The sequence below is a fragment of the Lissotriton vulgaris genome, chromosome 5 (genome assembly GCF_964263255.1).
Source record: "Lissotriton vulgaris chromosome 5, aLisVul1.2, whole genome shotgun sequence".
Lineage (NCBI taxonomy): Eukaryota > Metazoa > Chordata > Amphibia > Caudata > Salamandridae > Lissotriton > Lissotriton vulgaris.
Window position 1 is genome coordinate 1,324,660,930 of NC_141693.1, and position 15,424 is coordinate 1,324,676,353.

Sequence of the window (15,424 nt, forward strand, 5' to 3'; positions counted from 1 at the left end):
ATCCATTCCAATTTCTTATTTGCTTCAATAAGAGGTTTAGGTTGTATATTCAAACGGGCTTTGAATATACAACCTCCCTGATATATTCAATGACAAAATTGGTTTAATTTACAAACATGTTCACAAGATCAAACTCATGAAAAATGCCATTCCAGTTGTTCACAGAGCTAGACCTGTTCCCCTTAGTGCCAGATATCAGTTTAAAAATCTACTAGAGAATCTAATCAAAGATGGCATTATTCTACCCACTGAATCATCCGAGTGGGTCAGTCCCATTGTGATTGCATGCAAGAAAATTGGAGAAATGTGCTTGTGTGCACACCTCTACAGTCTGTATAAGAATATTGTAGCTGATTGCCACCCACTTTCCAAAATTCATTAACTATTGGCTAATATTGGTGAGTCAAAGTTTTTCTCATTGTTGGGTCTCAAATCGGAGTATCATCAAATTTCATGAGATGAGGACTTCCAAGATTTAAAGAAATTCGCAACACCTTTTGGGGCATATAAGTATTGCAGATTACCATTTGGCAAGCATCTGTTGCTAGTGTTTTTCAGCAACTTATGGACACCATATTGGAGGGTGTAGTTGGTATGCAGGAGGATGTTCTGATTTTCACAAGGAATATACAAGATCACTATTCCATTCTTGAAACAGTATTCAACAGGATTAAAGAATATGGCATCACTCTTTGTTGTGAAGTGTAAGTTTTTGGCCCGCTACATATTATTTAAGCCAGCAGCCTCTCCCCCAAATACTCCTTAATCAAAGCCATTGAGGTTGCCCAACCACCAAGAAGTAAGGATACGCTTCGCTCTTTTCTTGGCCTTTGTGAATACTATTCACAATTTGTGCAGGGATATGCGTTCATTGTACAACCACTGCAGCAATTGCTTAAAAAAGGAGTGAGGTTTTATTCAGTTCAGTACGCTTCTCATAGGTTTATGTATATTATCATTGCAGTTCCAGCTTTATCTACTTTTGTTGCTTGCAGAAAATGTGCTATTACAGTTAATGCTAGTCAGACTGGTTAGGGGCTGTTTTTTTCAATTCTCTCATAAGGAAAATACTATTGCTTTGCCTCCTGCTCTCTTGGTGATGCAGAATTAAACTACAGTACTATTGAGCAGGAGGCATTCAAATTGGCATTGAAGAGCGCAATGTAATTTGTTTTATTTATTTATGTACTCAACTCGGTTCAGCCGTATGTCGGAATTTACTACCCCCCACTGTGCCCCTCCCCTGCTCCGCCCGCAGCTCTCCCGCGAGGAGCGGCCACTGGAAGCCAATTATTCAAAAAGTGGTAGATGAGAATGCCTTTTTCTCAGATGTGCAGGCATAACTGCCATGCATTTTGAGAATGTTCGTGGACCTGACTTCAGTCCGAATGGAAGGACTGAGCATTGAAAGTGTACATAAGCAACCACAAACTCCAAATACTTTCTGCGATGTTTGGCTATTGGAATGTGGAAGTATGCATCTTGGGGATCTATTGTGCAGATCCAATCTTTCTTTTGTGGATGAGGAGAAATTTGAGGACGTGCTAGTGTTTTGATTTGTTTTACTTTTTACATATTTGTCCAGAAAATGTAAGTCTAATTATTAGTCTGTACTCTTTTTTTTCTGTGCTCTCTTTGGAAACTATATTCCCCCACCGTTCCTGCCGAGAGGCTACCAGTTTTATTGCATGTCTTTTTTTAGCAGGGTTAACATTTTCTTTCCTAAGTTTGTAATCAGATCATGGATGATGGTTTTGGGGTTGTCTGACCTTTGATATAAAGATTAATCTTGCTAAAAGGTTGATTAGAGGCAATACAGATACATACAACGATGAGTCAATAAGCAATAAGAGTTCTTTCGCAGGTTCTTTTAGCTGTGTGTTGTAGATTCTTTATTTCATATATCCTTTATACATTTAGGTACAGCCAGCATGTTTCACCCTTAAAAGGGGTTCTTCAGGGCTGTAATTACATACAATGTAGTTCGTTTTACAATACTGGTAATTAAATTAATCAGGATTTACAAAAACAGTTAAGTTTATCAGGATTTACAAATCAGTTAAATTGTTAAAGTTGACCCAGATGGTCTTAGGAGAGGAATCAAACAAGAAAGAAGAACCAGCCGTGCAAAGTCCTGATAGAGATTATGAGCTCATGACAAGGGCAGTGTTGAACCGCGTGCGTGTGCTCCGGCCAAAATATATATATTGTTTTTAAAAACAGTATGTTTAAAAACGATGTGATGACTTCCAAGTAACAGTGGATCCCAAGTGTAATCTAGAAAGTTTACGGATCCTCTGCGCCAGCAGCTTACCAAAAAATTAAAGTAGGTACGGTTCACATGTCCAATTAAGAAATGCCAATGGAGAGATGCATTAAACAACTTCCCTCACTCAGTCCGATACTTCCAGAGTTCCAATAGCCTAAATATAGAAAGACGTCGTTCAACCAATGCGTGGTTTGAGCAACAAATAATAGCAAGTTGACAATAAATATAACTAAGTCTTGGAGATACTATAGGCTATCAAGGCTAGTGTTAGATTAGGGGTAGAGTTTAAAGATAAGAAAATTAATTAAAAGGTCCCGGTATAGGGACTGGGAGGTGGTAGTCCCATCAACACCCAGTGAAAATCAAAGAATCGGGTATCGGCAAACCTTAGTGTGCTGGGTATGTCGCATTAACCTCAGTAGTCCTGTTAACCTCTGAAGTTTCCAAATGTCTGTAAATAGCGTTCCATGTAAGGTGTGGTAAAGGGGCTGGAATCTCTTAATTTGCCACCATACTGGTATAACGGAAATTCTTAGGCCAACAAAGCCTAATCACTGTATAAGTGGAGGAGGGGGTAACGAAAAAGCACCAATGGATAAGCAAAAATACTAGTATAAGTAGCCACGCCCGTTACCCTAAATGCGCTGACAGCGAGATAAAGTGTACAAGTAACGCTAGCCTGCATTAGCAGGACCAAAATCCTTGTAAAAGATGTAAACTCAAATAGTTAGTCAGATGCTCACTCCCGCATATGCAAGAAGAAGACACAGTAGGAGTCGGTATTATAGGCAAGCGTACGAGTGTAAGTACGTGAAGCACCAGAAACTCACGAATGCCTGCAACAAACAACCCATGGTAACAGTTAAGCAAGTGCTCTTAGCTCTGCTATCATCTGAGTTAACGCTATCTGCTAACCTGCCTTTGTAAAAGAATCCAAATAAGCTAGAAAAACAACAGAGGCAGAGAGTGACAGAGTCTCTAACATCGTACTCACAGTTAGGTTCGATCTTCACCCCGTGTATGGTCCAAAATGTGCTTTCCTGTCCAGGGCCGGCTGGGAACAGAAACCGGCCCTGGCAAACTGCTCAGCTGGCCCCCCTGGGGTTATGGGGAGTGCAGCTGAGCAGTTAGCGAGGGCCGGTTTTGGCCGATTTTGTTACAGGGGGCCGAAATTGCCAACCCCCGGTAACAAAAATGGCCTCTCAGGGGCCCAAAACCAGCCCCCACCCTAGTGGCCTACCAGGGAAACGCCTGGTGCCCGCTATGGCCAGTCCAGCCCTGTTCCTGTCCCATATCAGCGTCCATTTATATAGAATTTAAAGTGGCACGTCATTACCAAGCATGAGCGTGGTTACCCAAGCGTAGCCAGCGTTGAGAGACCAGTGATACACATCTCTTGTCACAGATGTTCGAAAAAAAGCTCTTCCGGTCTTTTGACTGCAAAGACTAGACTACTGAAGTACAAGCTCATTCGTGCAATTGGCTCGATCTCACTGTGATCCAGGTAATGAAGATAGTGCAAATGGGATTGTGTAGATGAATGAAAGGAAAACATAAGGAATATTAACCTACTAAGAGTCATAGACAAGGTGCATAAAAGCCTGTTTCATAGAACCATATATTAGGCAAGAGAATGTAAAAAAATAGAAAGTCATATCAAGAGGCATATCTTAGAGAGAGAGAGACATTGGTATTAGGCAAATCATGGGAAGAATTTTTCACTAAATACACATGGTTGAACTCCTCTCTTCGGAGAAACAAGATAAGAGTCAGTTCTGATCATGAATCATATTGGTCACAAATTATCTTATTGGAAAATCCAATTACAATGTAACATGTATTTCATGTGCAGTAAGTGTTACAAGAACAAGTTCTGCCGGGACAGCTGAAGCAACATCAGAGGGAGACATCAATGCTAATGCAGAACAAGGGAAGAATTGCCCCTTAATACACGTTATCGTACTCCTTTTTTCAGAGAGCCAAGGGGAGAGAATCATGGGGTTCTGATCCTGAGTCACATTATTTACACATTTTCTATTCAGATCACAGTTACGGTGTCACAAGAACTTAATATGCAGTGAATGTAACAAGAGCAAATATTATTGTGACAGCTGAAACAATGTTAAAAATCATCTGCTCATGAAGAGGTAACATTAGACATGATAAGGGCTATATTGTTACAGTGCCCGTTGACAAAGGGAATACTCAAAGAATCATAGTGGTAAGCTCCAATACGCAAGTCAGGAGCATTAGGAGCCATTATAGTTAAACATGTGCACATATACAGAAAAGAGAAAACAAAACACTTTACCCAAATTTTTCAGTGAGGGGGCATTGAATTCAGAGAAAATAGTGCATTTCACTATCCGCATTAAGACCCTCTGTAGCACATCGTAAAATACAGATTCATCTAGCTTCTAGTTGTCTGAGGGACAGCTCCCTGTCACCGCCTCTCTTGTTAGGTAGGACAACATCTATGCTCTGAAAACGGAACCTTGATCTGTCAACACCTTCTTTGCACTTATGTGATACCAGAGCATATGCAGTGTCTCCATTCACCATTGCCCTACGGTGTTCCTGGATACGTGTATTGAGCTGGCATGTGGTGCAACCAACATAAATCTTATCGCATATACCATAGAACTCGTCAAGCAATTGATAAAATGTCGTATTCTGTGTTGTTTCCCTGTGTTGGAGATGAATCACAGTGTTTTGTTGCACCCCAAATTGCAAATGTTACAAGCACCACAGGTATAGAACCCAAATGGCTTATTAAGTCAACCTGGTGTGTTAGGGATTTTTTGAAGAGTGTAGCTGGGACAAAGTGTATCCTTGATGGTTTTGCTTCTTTTGCAAGTGATAGAGGGCTTGGCTGAAATAAGGCTGCCAACACCCGGTACTCCTTTCAGTAATGACCAGCATCTGTTAAGCACTCTAAAAACATCATGATTGAGTGCAGAATGAGTGATGATGAAGGACAGTCGTTGGTTACTCCCCTCCTTGCCCTTTTTGTTTTTATTGACTAAGGCGTCTCTCTGACTGGTGTTATTAGTTTGATGTTCTGCTACACGTAAAACTTGCTGATCATACCCTCTTCTTGCTAGTCTGTCAGTGGCCAGTTTGACTTGAGACTCAAAAATGGCCTCATCATTGCAGTTTCTGCGGATGCGTAGCAGCTCTCCATAAGGGATAGCTTTCTTCGTGGAAGGTGGATGTGCGCTTGTGTAGTGTAAAATACTGTTCACCGCTGTTTCTTTTCTGTACAGTGTACTCTGAATCCTGTTGTTACTAATGTAGAGTTCTAGGTCAAGAAATTGTATCTTTATTTGAGACATGTCAAGAGTAAAGGTAATATTCAATGCAGCCATTTAAGAAACCAAAATATTCCTTCAGTTGTGTCTCAGTCCCAGTCCAAGTAACGATGTCATCTATGTAACGACCCCAAAATTGTATGTGTTTTGTCCATTCAGCAGCCGCCATGGACCAAGCACATGTGTGTTCAACCCACCCCATGAAGAGGTTGGCCAATGATGGGAGTGAATTTAGAACCCATAGCAGTCCCTTGTTGCTGTTTGTACCAAGTTTTATCAAAGAGGAAATAGTTGTTGTCAAGAATGAGATCCACCATGTTAAGTAACATCTCATTGTGGTCAAGGAGGAGGGCCAGTCTGGTGGATAGAAAAAACTCCACAGCCATTCTCCCAAGATTCCTCTGAATACAGGTGTAAAGTTATTCAACATCCAATGTGGCAAACCACATGGAATCCTCCCACTCCAAGTTGTCAAACTTGTTTAGGATATCCATGGTATCCCTGATATATAATGGTAGATTCACTACTAGGGGCTGAAGAAACGTGTCCACAAATTTAGAAAGTACTTCTGTCATAGAGCCAATCCCAGATATAATTGGGTGACCTGGTGGAAAGTGCTGTCTTTTATGTATTCTTGGCAGAAGATACATACAGGGAAATCTAGGATTGGTGATTCTGAGGAAACTATACTCAGAATCCAAAAGGAGGAGAACTTTCTTGCATCCGTTTACCATTGATGGCAGTGGTGGCTAGTGCAAAAGAATTGTTGTTTAATCTCACTTAGTATGTGGTGTTGTTCAATTGTCTAAGTACATCACCCTCATAGTCACATCTATTCATAACCATCACGTTGCCACCCTTGGCGGCTTCCCTTATCACTAGTAAATCGTTGGTCTGTAGGATGAGCAACGCTTTCCTCTCGTCAGATGATAAATTATCATTAACATATCTCCTGTGTGTATGTTGGAGTCTGTCTTCTAGGTGGTATAAGTCATCACTTACTAGATTGTGAAAGACCTCAATACTATTTAAGTGAGTGCCTTGAGGTGTGAACCTGCTTCGTGTAGGCCACTGTCACACGTGTAATCCTGTGTTATATTTAGGCTTTCCAGTACATGCACTAATGAGGACTCATTGTCAGTGTCAAGCGACAGTAGGGTGGATACATCCTTGATGTGTGAATCCGTGAGGCCAGTATGGGAGTCAACACTTGTTACCTCTTTACGATCATAGTTATTGATCGCAAAGTGACACTTCAGTTTAGCGTTCCGCACAAATTTAAATAAATCAATATGTAAGTCTGAAAATACACCGGGAGATACCGGACAGAAGCCAAGTCCTTTATTCAACACAGTTTTCTCATGTGATGTCAAAACATAGTCAGACAAATTCACCACAAGGTCATCAATTATAGCGTGAACAGATGTCAGATTCTATGTAACATTCTTTGTACACATGATTGTTTGTTCAATTGTTTCTTCTGGTTCCTGGTTAAGACCTTGTCTCTGTCTACGGTTCTTCCTCATCCTCCTTCTCCTGACCTGGTTTTATGTTTTCTCTTTTTTTCCTGTTTCCAATCCGGAACCTTAGCAAGCCCCCTGCATCCCTGTTGTATTATCCCCCTCCATGTTATGATCATCCACTGATGATGCATCTGAGCTACCACTGATGCTGGACAGGCTTCCTGCATTAGAAGTGGCTGGTTTAATATCTTTAGGGACCTGAACATCATCAAAGCGTCTGGCAAACGTGAAGATACGGCCTTTGTCATAGTCCCTGTGGTCCCTTATTATTTTTTTTCGTTTTCTGTCTTTCACTAACGCTTGGTGTAATCTGGACTCACTATGTTTAGCAGCCACTTGTCCGATGTTATGAGACTAAATTCTGCCAAGTGACAAGATACCACTCCCCTCACTGCAGTGGCAAACATAGGTGGGTGGTACTAGGTTGTCAGTTTTTCCCTCCTATTCCTTTCTTGCCTTCCTTCAAACTTAGATTGTCTTGCAGGTGTTGACTTTAGCTTTGATATCTTCTTGCTGTAACAATACCACTTTGCTTGCTGTTGTAGTTGATATGGCCAGCGAGGGAATTGAATCCTATGCGGGTAATATTTAGTATTCTTTGACTTACATAATTAATTGTAAACATGTTTCCTTTCCTCTAGTCCAACATCTTTCAGGGTCTCTGCTTCATTTTTAATTCTAATCATTTCTTCCTCTGTGTGTTGACTACACAGCTTGCTACCAAATAAGAATAGGTTGATAATGTTTTGTTGTGCATCCGAGTTAAGGGTGGGTTATCTTAATCAGGATGACCGGAGGAATGATACCCCATGACCATAGCCTGTAGAAGCAAATTGTGCCCCATAAACAGTTGCATGTATAACCTGGCAAGACATCAGGGACCCTTAGTTGACCATCTCTTTAAAATCAAATTGCCTATGTTTTGGAAGGTCATCTATGAATTATCTCCTTCCTTCCCAGATTTCCCTGTGATAGCAGCCAAGGACAGCTGTAACACATTATCCTTTATAATATATATCCTTTGCTGGTGTTGATGCATGCCACTTTTTGCCTGAGGTGACAATCACATGGTCTGGCTTATGCTCAGATTTAAGATCCTGTTGAGGGGGTATTTCTTTTGCAGTCTTGGAGTGAACACTTTTACAGTGGATGGTGTTAGGAATGTATCTTTGGCAATTTTCTAGAAGTAGGAAGACTAAAGGAAGCAACCCTCTTTGGGACGCTCATGGTTGAAGAGTCTCAAACGTAACTGAGACGGACGTCTAAGGTGCTTCCAGAGTGATGTCTAGTTTATTTTCACTAAAACATCATGAAATGTTTTAATGTCACCCACTGGTGAGATTCTAGAAGGAGAAGCAGCAGGAGTAGTTGGTTTATTGGACGAGAATGATCTGTCACTTGATATTGATGTTGACATCCTTCTTCTACGTTTCTCAGGGGTACGAGGTCTTCCAGATGACAAGGTTAGTGGTGGTGATGCCGAAGTCATATGAGGAACAGATCTGCCAACCAGCAATGACATAGATATCGGTCATGACACCAGATTCTGGTGTAGATGGTGGCAATTCTGGAAATGTTATAGGTAGTACATAGTTGTGGAGGAGGTGAATCAAGAGGGACCAACAGAGTTTGAAATTAGTCTCTAATGGAATTATATAAGGTGGTACTCCTAGTGGATGTGAAGTGTCTTCTTCGGAGAGCCGGATTTTCTTTTTAGGAGTATGAATGAATAGAAAAGAAGAAAATTTGGGGGGTCCTTGAAGGAGAGTCCATTTTTGGTGGATGCAAGGACTAAATTGAATGAATGGATAGTGAAGGAAAGGCAGAAAAAAAATCATGGAGGACCTCGACATCGATTGTCTAGATGATGACCTGTGCTTTTTCACTGTTGATGAAGGCACTGATGCCTCTTCGACATCAAACTTGAAGGTGATTGATTTGTTGTTGAAGCTATGTCTGTAGGTTTTGATATTTGTGATAGGGAAAATGTCACTGACCTGCAAAGACTCACTGATGATAAACCTTCCGTCAAAGGCAAACATGTTGGTGCTGAGACTAACAATGTCAACATCTTCGACCTAGTATATGAGTATCGTCTAGAATGGTGATGATAAGGGCGCTTTCTGTAATCTCTTCTCTGTCGAAGGCAAACATGTTGGTGCTGAGACTAACAACGTCAACATCTTCGACCTAGTATATGAGTGACGTCTAGAATGGTGATGATAATGGCGCTTTCTGTAATCTCTTCTCCTTCTCTCTTCAGCTCTTCCTCTTGGGAAAAGTTTTTATGAAAAGTAGGCATCCTGGTCGGTGGCTAGCTGCATGGCTTTTCAGCCCTCTGGTTCCTCCTTTCTTCTTTTGCCATCATTCCTTCAAGCTTCTCCATGAGCATGATGCCTTTTTAATGTCCTTTGGACATCTTTAGGCAGAACTCACATTTCTTGGCAAAAGGGAAAATTGTAAATAAAGCACACCGACTTTGTGTGGTTCTGAGGCTGCCTTTTTAATCAATGGATACAACCTTCACAAAAAGTGAAGGCATTTTAATAGAAAAATAAGTCTTCAGAAAAACAGGTTTGCTCTGTAGATGTGTGAAGATGTCCAGTGAAACAGGAAAATGTTATTTCTAAGGAAAACATCAGAAAAAAACAGAGGTGTGAAAACCTCGAAGTGTTCTAAAAATCCTTCTCTCACGAGCCGGAAAAAGAACTGCCTGAGGGATGCAACTACAAATGAGGTGCATCATGGTTAGTGGAAGACCCTGGACTATTAAAGGCACTACAGCCTTTTTCTCCACAGCTTCATAATCCAAGTTATCAGGAAGCATTGTTTCCCCTAATGATAGACAGTATTTGATATTTCTACATTTCAAAGGGTGCAATGACGTTTTAAGTGGACTACTTTGCCTATTTTTACAGTCTACATTTTGCAAAAACCTTGCCTCAGACAGGCTTTAAAGGGTGCTTCACCTCATTTGAACATATTGACACAAGCACCCTGCATATATTTTACATGGACAAATATGGATTTAAAGATTTCCAGGGTCTACACGTGCAGCAGAGAAATATTCTAACAGTTTTGACTCTCAATGAAGATCCTACTATTCAGAACAGTGTCTATACATGCATCATCCCTGCTGAGTGAAGAATAGATGCAACCCAATATTTTTGCCAGCCAGTATTCCAAATAATAGTCTCCTGGAGCAGATCTCTGCAGTCATTTAACCAGCGATTAGTGGATGGATATTCCAACCCTAGCCTAGCTTGTCCTCTGTGTGCCGAGGCAGATGGTCCACCCGGTCTCTCTTAGTTTTCGGCAGTAGGATGCCAGTTCAGGTACATATCAAGGGAATCACTAAGACAATGCCAGGTTCAGTGGTGCTGGAAGTGGAGTGCTTCCTGCCCAAGGGTCCTATTGCCCACAAGGTCATTCTTCACTACTGTGTCACACTCTGTGCCATCACTTGCAGTTGGTGGCTGGTTAATGGACGGTCCATATTGGCTACTCGCAGGCCAGCTTCCCATCGAAGCTGGAGAGGGCGATGGCAAAAGCCTGGACGGCGCACATGGGATAGCTATAGTCCATAGTGAAGGCATCGTCAGCCACACGGCCAAACTGCATGATGATGTAATCAACTACAAAATAAAAGGGAAAGGTATTAGACCGACAGGTTGCAGGTAGAAAGCACTTACATTGCATGGCAACATTCTACCATCAGTATCTAACAAGCAAATTGATAAATCAAGGGATAATTAAACGGCTGACCTGCCACCATACACCTGTGCCCCTGCAGTGATAAAGGGAGAAGCCTTTTAAGGGGAGAGTGGGCAGTGATCTGTGGGATGTGAGCGCAACAGGACTATATGAAGGAGTCATTAGGACAGGTCTGCACCTCAGGGGCACTGTTGAGCATAAAGTGAACCATTTATGGTGCAGAGAAAGAGGGGTCACTAAAGGACAAGCTTGTATCCTCATAGTTAGACCAGTGGCGGCCGACACAAATAAAATGTTGTGCAATGGGTGGAGGCGGCGCAGAGGGAACATAGGGGGTGGGAGTGCTGGGAAGAGCGCACGTGGAGTGTTAATAATAAATAAATAAAAAGTACTTGATGCTGCCAGCTGCCTTGTGCCTCGGTAGTCCTCTGCTTACTGTTCCCAGCAGTCCCTGGGACAACATCAGAGACTCCCCATCGAATCCCAGCGCTGCTCTCATGCTATTACCAAGCACGAGCGCAGCACGGAGATTGGTCTGAGAGGGCCACTAAGGCAGAGGGAGTCTGTGCTTTTTCCCCAACCTGGCTGTGCAGAACAGCTGGGTTGGAGAAGCCTAACTGTGCATGTCTGTTTGGCCGACCAAACCAACATGCGCACTTAGCAGTGCACATCACTTCGCCCCATTTGCCTTGGTCCGGCCCCTCTATACACATGATGGCTCAGCCAGCTGCTGGAAAATAAAACGATCATAAAATATCCTTTTATGTTTTTTGCTGCTGGCTCTGAGCCAGTGGGGCAACTTTCCTCCGCAATTGTGGAGGAGCAGCCGATGGGTAGGACCTGAGGTTAGATGGGTGCGAGTATTACATGTTGTGCCCTGTCTTCCTCTCCACTTTCAATGATGTCTCTAGGGTGCAGGTTTGTACTAGAATGGGCTCAACTTAATCTCAGCACAGTTTGGCAGCCTCATAGATAAAGCTGAGCTTACACAGAGAAGCCATTGCATGACTGACCACCATCTTTGGAACCTGACCTGTACTAGGGAAAAGCAGGAACCATTATATGCCAGATGTGTACCAAGACGGCCTACACTCAACATGTGTTTTTATTCCATTTTCCTATTCATTACTTAAATCCCCTTGATGGTGAGTTGAATGCATAAGGGAACACATGGCTATTTGGGGACACATAAGGTAATTTTCTACTTTCTGAAAACTAAGTATTGTTTAAACACACAATACTTTAGGCAGGCCATGCCAGAGGCATGTGGCCTGCACTTCAAAAACATGTCTTCTGGCTAACAAATTCCTGAACCTCTGAACTTTAAGCCTTATATCAGCTGAGGAACAAGGAATGTTTCTAGGAATATAAGGTTCCAGTTGCTCGGTCAGGACCACTGAGTCAGTCTTGTGAAATTCTTCTTCGGAATTCCAGATTTACAAAGATACTGGCCACAAAATGTGGTCACAAATTCAACCTTTCTTTGCAACCAGCTTCTAATTTGAGAACGCGCTATGTCGTAAAAGGTCGGTTTGCAAAATAATGAATTGAGGGGGGGGGGCGGGTGCAGAAAGACCTACCTAGTGAATAATAACTAGGCAAGTCGCAATTTGCGACACCCTACATTTGGTACAATCACAGGGGTGATGGGTTGCAAGGGGCAGCAGACCAGCATTTCTGTAATAACTTTTCAAAATGCAAGTTTTCTTCAAAGCAGCTAAATTTCCTTAAAGTAAACGCAGCTCTAAAAAAAATGTTTTCAACTCATTTGAAAAACTTCAGTGAGAGTTTGTTCTGGTGCTCTGGAAGTCGCCACCCGGATTCCCATACCCATAGGGAAAGGAGTCTAAAGAGGGCCCCCTTCCCATTTGCAAAACAGTAACTGTTCAATGGTTTGAGACCTGAATTATGGCCACAAACAATTGAGATTTAAGGTAACCATACTCAATTTGGGAGGAAGCCCAAAACATAACCCTTCCCAACTGCAAATGGGTAAATATTTCTAAATCCATTTTTACGAGCTAACAAAAGTATTTTGCCTCGTAAAATGGGTTTAGTAAATTATAAAAAGAGAGCTTTGAGTTGCAAACCGTATGATTTTGAGAATTCGCAAAATCCCGTCGTACATCTGGCACCTCGAGTGAGATAATGAAGCGGGGGAACTTTGTGTAAAACTATGAAGTGGACGATAGAGCAGAGAGCGTGGGAGCGATATTGAAGAACAGAGATTACGTGATTCTAGACAGAGTTGGTGTGTGTAACTGTGGAGGTCTAAGTAGCCTGAAACCAGTCTGTGGTCTGTTTGCGTTGGAACAGAACCCAAACTGCTTAGCAGGTGGCTGGTGCCTGCCCAGAATGGCTTTGTGGGCGAAAAACGATGGACAGGAATGTAGGCTGTTGTTTATGCAGAATCTAGACGGGGTGCTATAAAGTGCAGAGTCGGGGGTCAGTTTTACCATGTTGAGTGTGTACAAATGCTACCAGGAAGAATCTGCAGTGAATGGACTGGGAGTGATACTATTGAGTGACATTTCTGGAGAATACGTCAGTAACAGCTCGGAGAGTGAAGTCTACGTTACAACGTGGAGGCTTACCCCAGAATGGAAGGCCTAGGAGGAATGGAAGAGAGAGGAAGGTCCAGAGGCGATAGACGCCTTGGATATTTTAGTGAAGCAGGGGAGTGGAGGATATGAGTTGAACTGAAGGTGCCTGGTGGGGACCTTGACCGAATGCAGAGAACGCCTCTACCGAGGAGCTTTTACTGGCTGCCCTGCCTGAATCTTTTCAGAGCTTCAGAGCTGCCCATCCCCTTCCTACGAAAGGATGCCTGTCACGTCTGTCAGTCGGGCCTCCCCGAGGGGAGGCACGGGGCAGACACTAGCATAGGAGAGGCACAGCAGGGTGAGGCCAGCCCCAGGTGACAGCCATGCACCTGCCCTGCTCTACGAGAACCAGATGTCTCTCCCACCTGCCCTTCCCTGGCCTAATGCCAGCTCGGAAGGCACCGAAAGAAAAATGAGGAGGTGGGGCACAAGCTGGCTTTCACTTTCCAAACACACCCAGGCACGACATTCACCCACGGACCCCATGCTGGACATACCTACCCAAAAGACGAGCACACAAATACACACACAATATACACATCCACAATATATACATACACTACACTCCCAAACACACCCATACTCCACTCTCGCCATATACAGACCACACCATACACCACATACAGACACAGGCAGGGACCTACAAATACGCACAGAAAAAAACAACTACATACCGACCCTGACACACACAGCACACTAATGCACACATACGGTTACACATAAGCAACGAATAACTTAGATACATGGGTTGACACAAATGTGCATCCATGTAGACACAAGTGCACATACATATATGGACACAAACCCAGATAAACAAAGGCACATACACACAAACCAACGCTATACTGCAGAAAAACCACACATACACTTACTCCACACATCCCTACATGCACCGTATGTACACACACCACACACATAAACACAAACATACCCATCCCCAACTCTCACCATACACAGAGCAGAGTATAAAGTACATACATGATATGCACAGATAGGGATCTACAAAAACACACAGACACAAGCACAACCACATAATACAAACTCTAACACAAAGTAATATCTTAGATAAACACGTAAAGCAAAGTATGCATCCATGTAGAGACAAATACACAAACATACATATACACATTTCCAGGCAAACAGTAAATGTTCCCAGACTGTCAGAAGGTCTCACACACACTATCTTATACTGCATAGAAATACCCAAACGACGAACAAAACACACACCTATACAAATACACCACAAACGCATACACACATCATATATACATACATCACACACACTAACACACTCATCCTCAACTCTCACCATGCACTGAACAGAGCATAAACCACATACATAAAACACAAAGACAGGGACTTACAAATATGCCCAGTTAAACACAACTACATGCAAACCCTAACGCACACACCACATCGATGTACACACACACACACACACACACACACACACACACACACACACACACACATATGAATGAATAACATGCATAAAGATGCAGACACATATGCATCCATGTAGATACAAGCACACATAGATATATGTATACACACACACAAACAAAAAGCCCACAGACATATACACTATACTGAACGGAAATACCTAAAAAGCCGAACAAACACACACCATACACACACACACCTGAGTTACATTCGTACAACATACACAGCACACTAATGTAATGCACACACATTCTAACACACACAAATGAATAATTTTGATAAAGAAATAATGAAATATGCGTTCATGTAGATCAAAGAGCACATACCTATGTACACAGACCTAGATAAGCAGAGAAAAAGCCCAAGGACACATACTGCTTTCTACTGCAGAGAAATACCCAAAACACACACACACAAACATTCACACCATATACATATTCGCCACACATACATTTGCCATATATAAATACACCACATACACACAAATATATATCCTTAACTCTCACTATACACTATATACTAACCAGAGAACAAACCCCATACACATAAACCAAATCAAGA

General features: G+C 42.3%; 1 protein-coding gene across 1 annotated transcript in view; it reads right to left on the reverse strand.

Annotated features, from left to right (window-relative positions):
* Positions 1-8,133: 8,133 nt before the first annotated feature.
* TULP1 (TUB like protein 1) overlaps positions 8,134-15,424 on the reverse strand; it is a 628,127-nt gene continuing 620,836 nt past the window's right edge. The window contains exon 14 of the mRNA XM_086920352.1: positions 8,134-10,738. Coding sequence (XP_086776478.1) covers positions 10,605-10,738 — 134 coding nt within the window. The 3' untranslated portion in view covers positions 8,134-10,604. The remainder of the gene's footprint in view (positions 10,739-15,424) is intronic.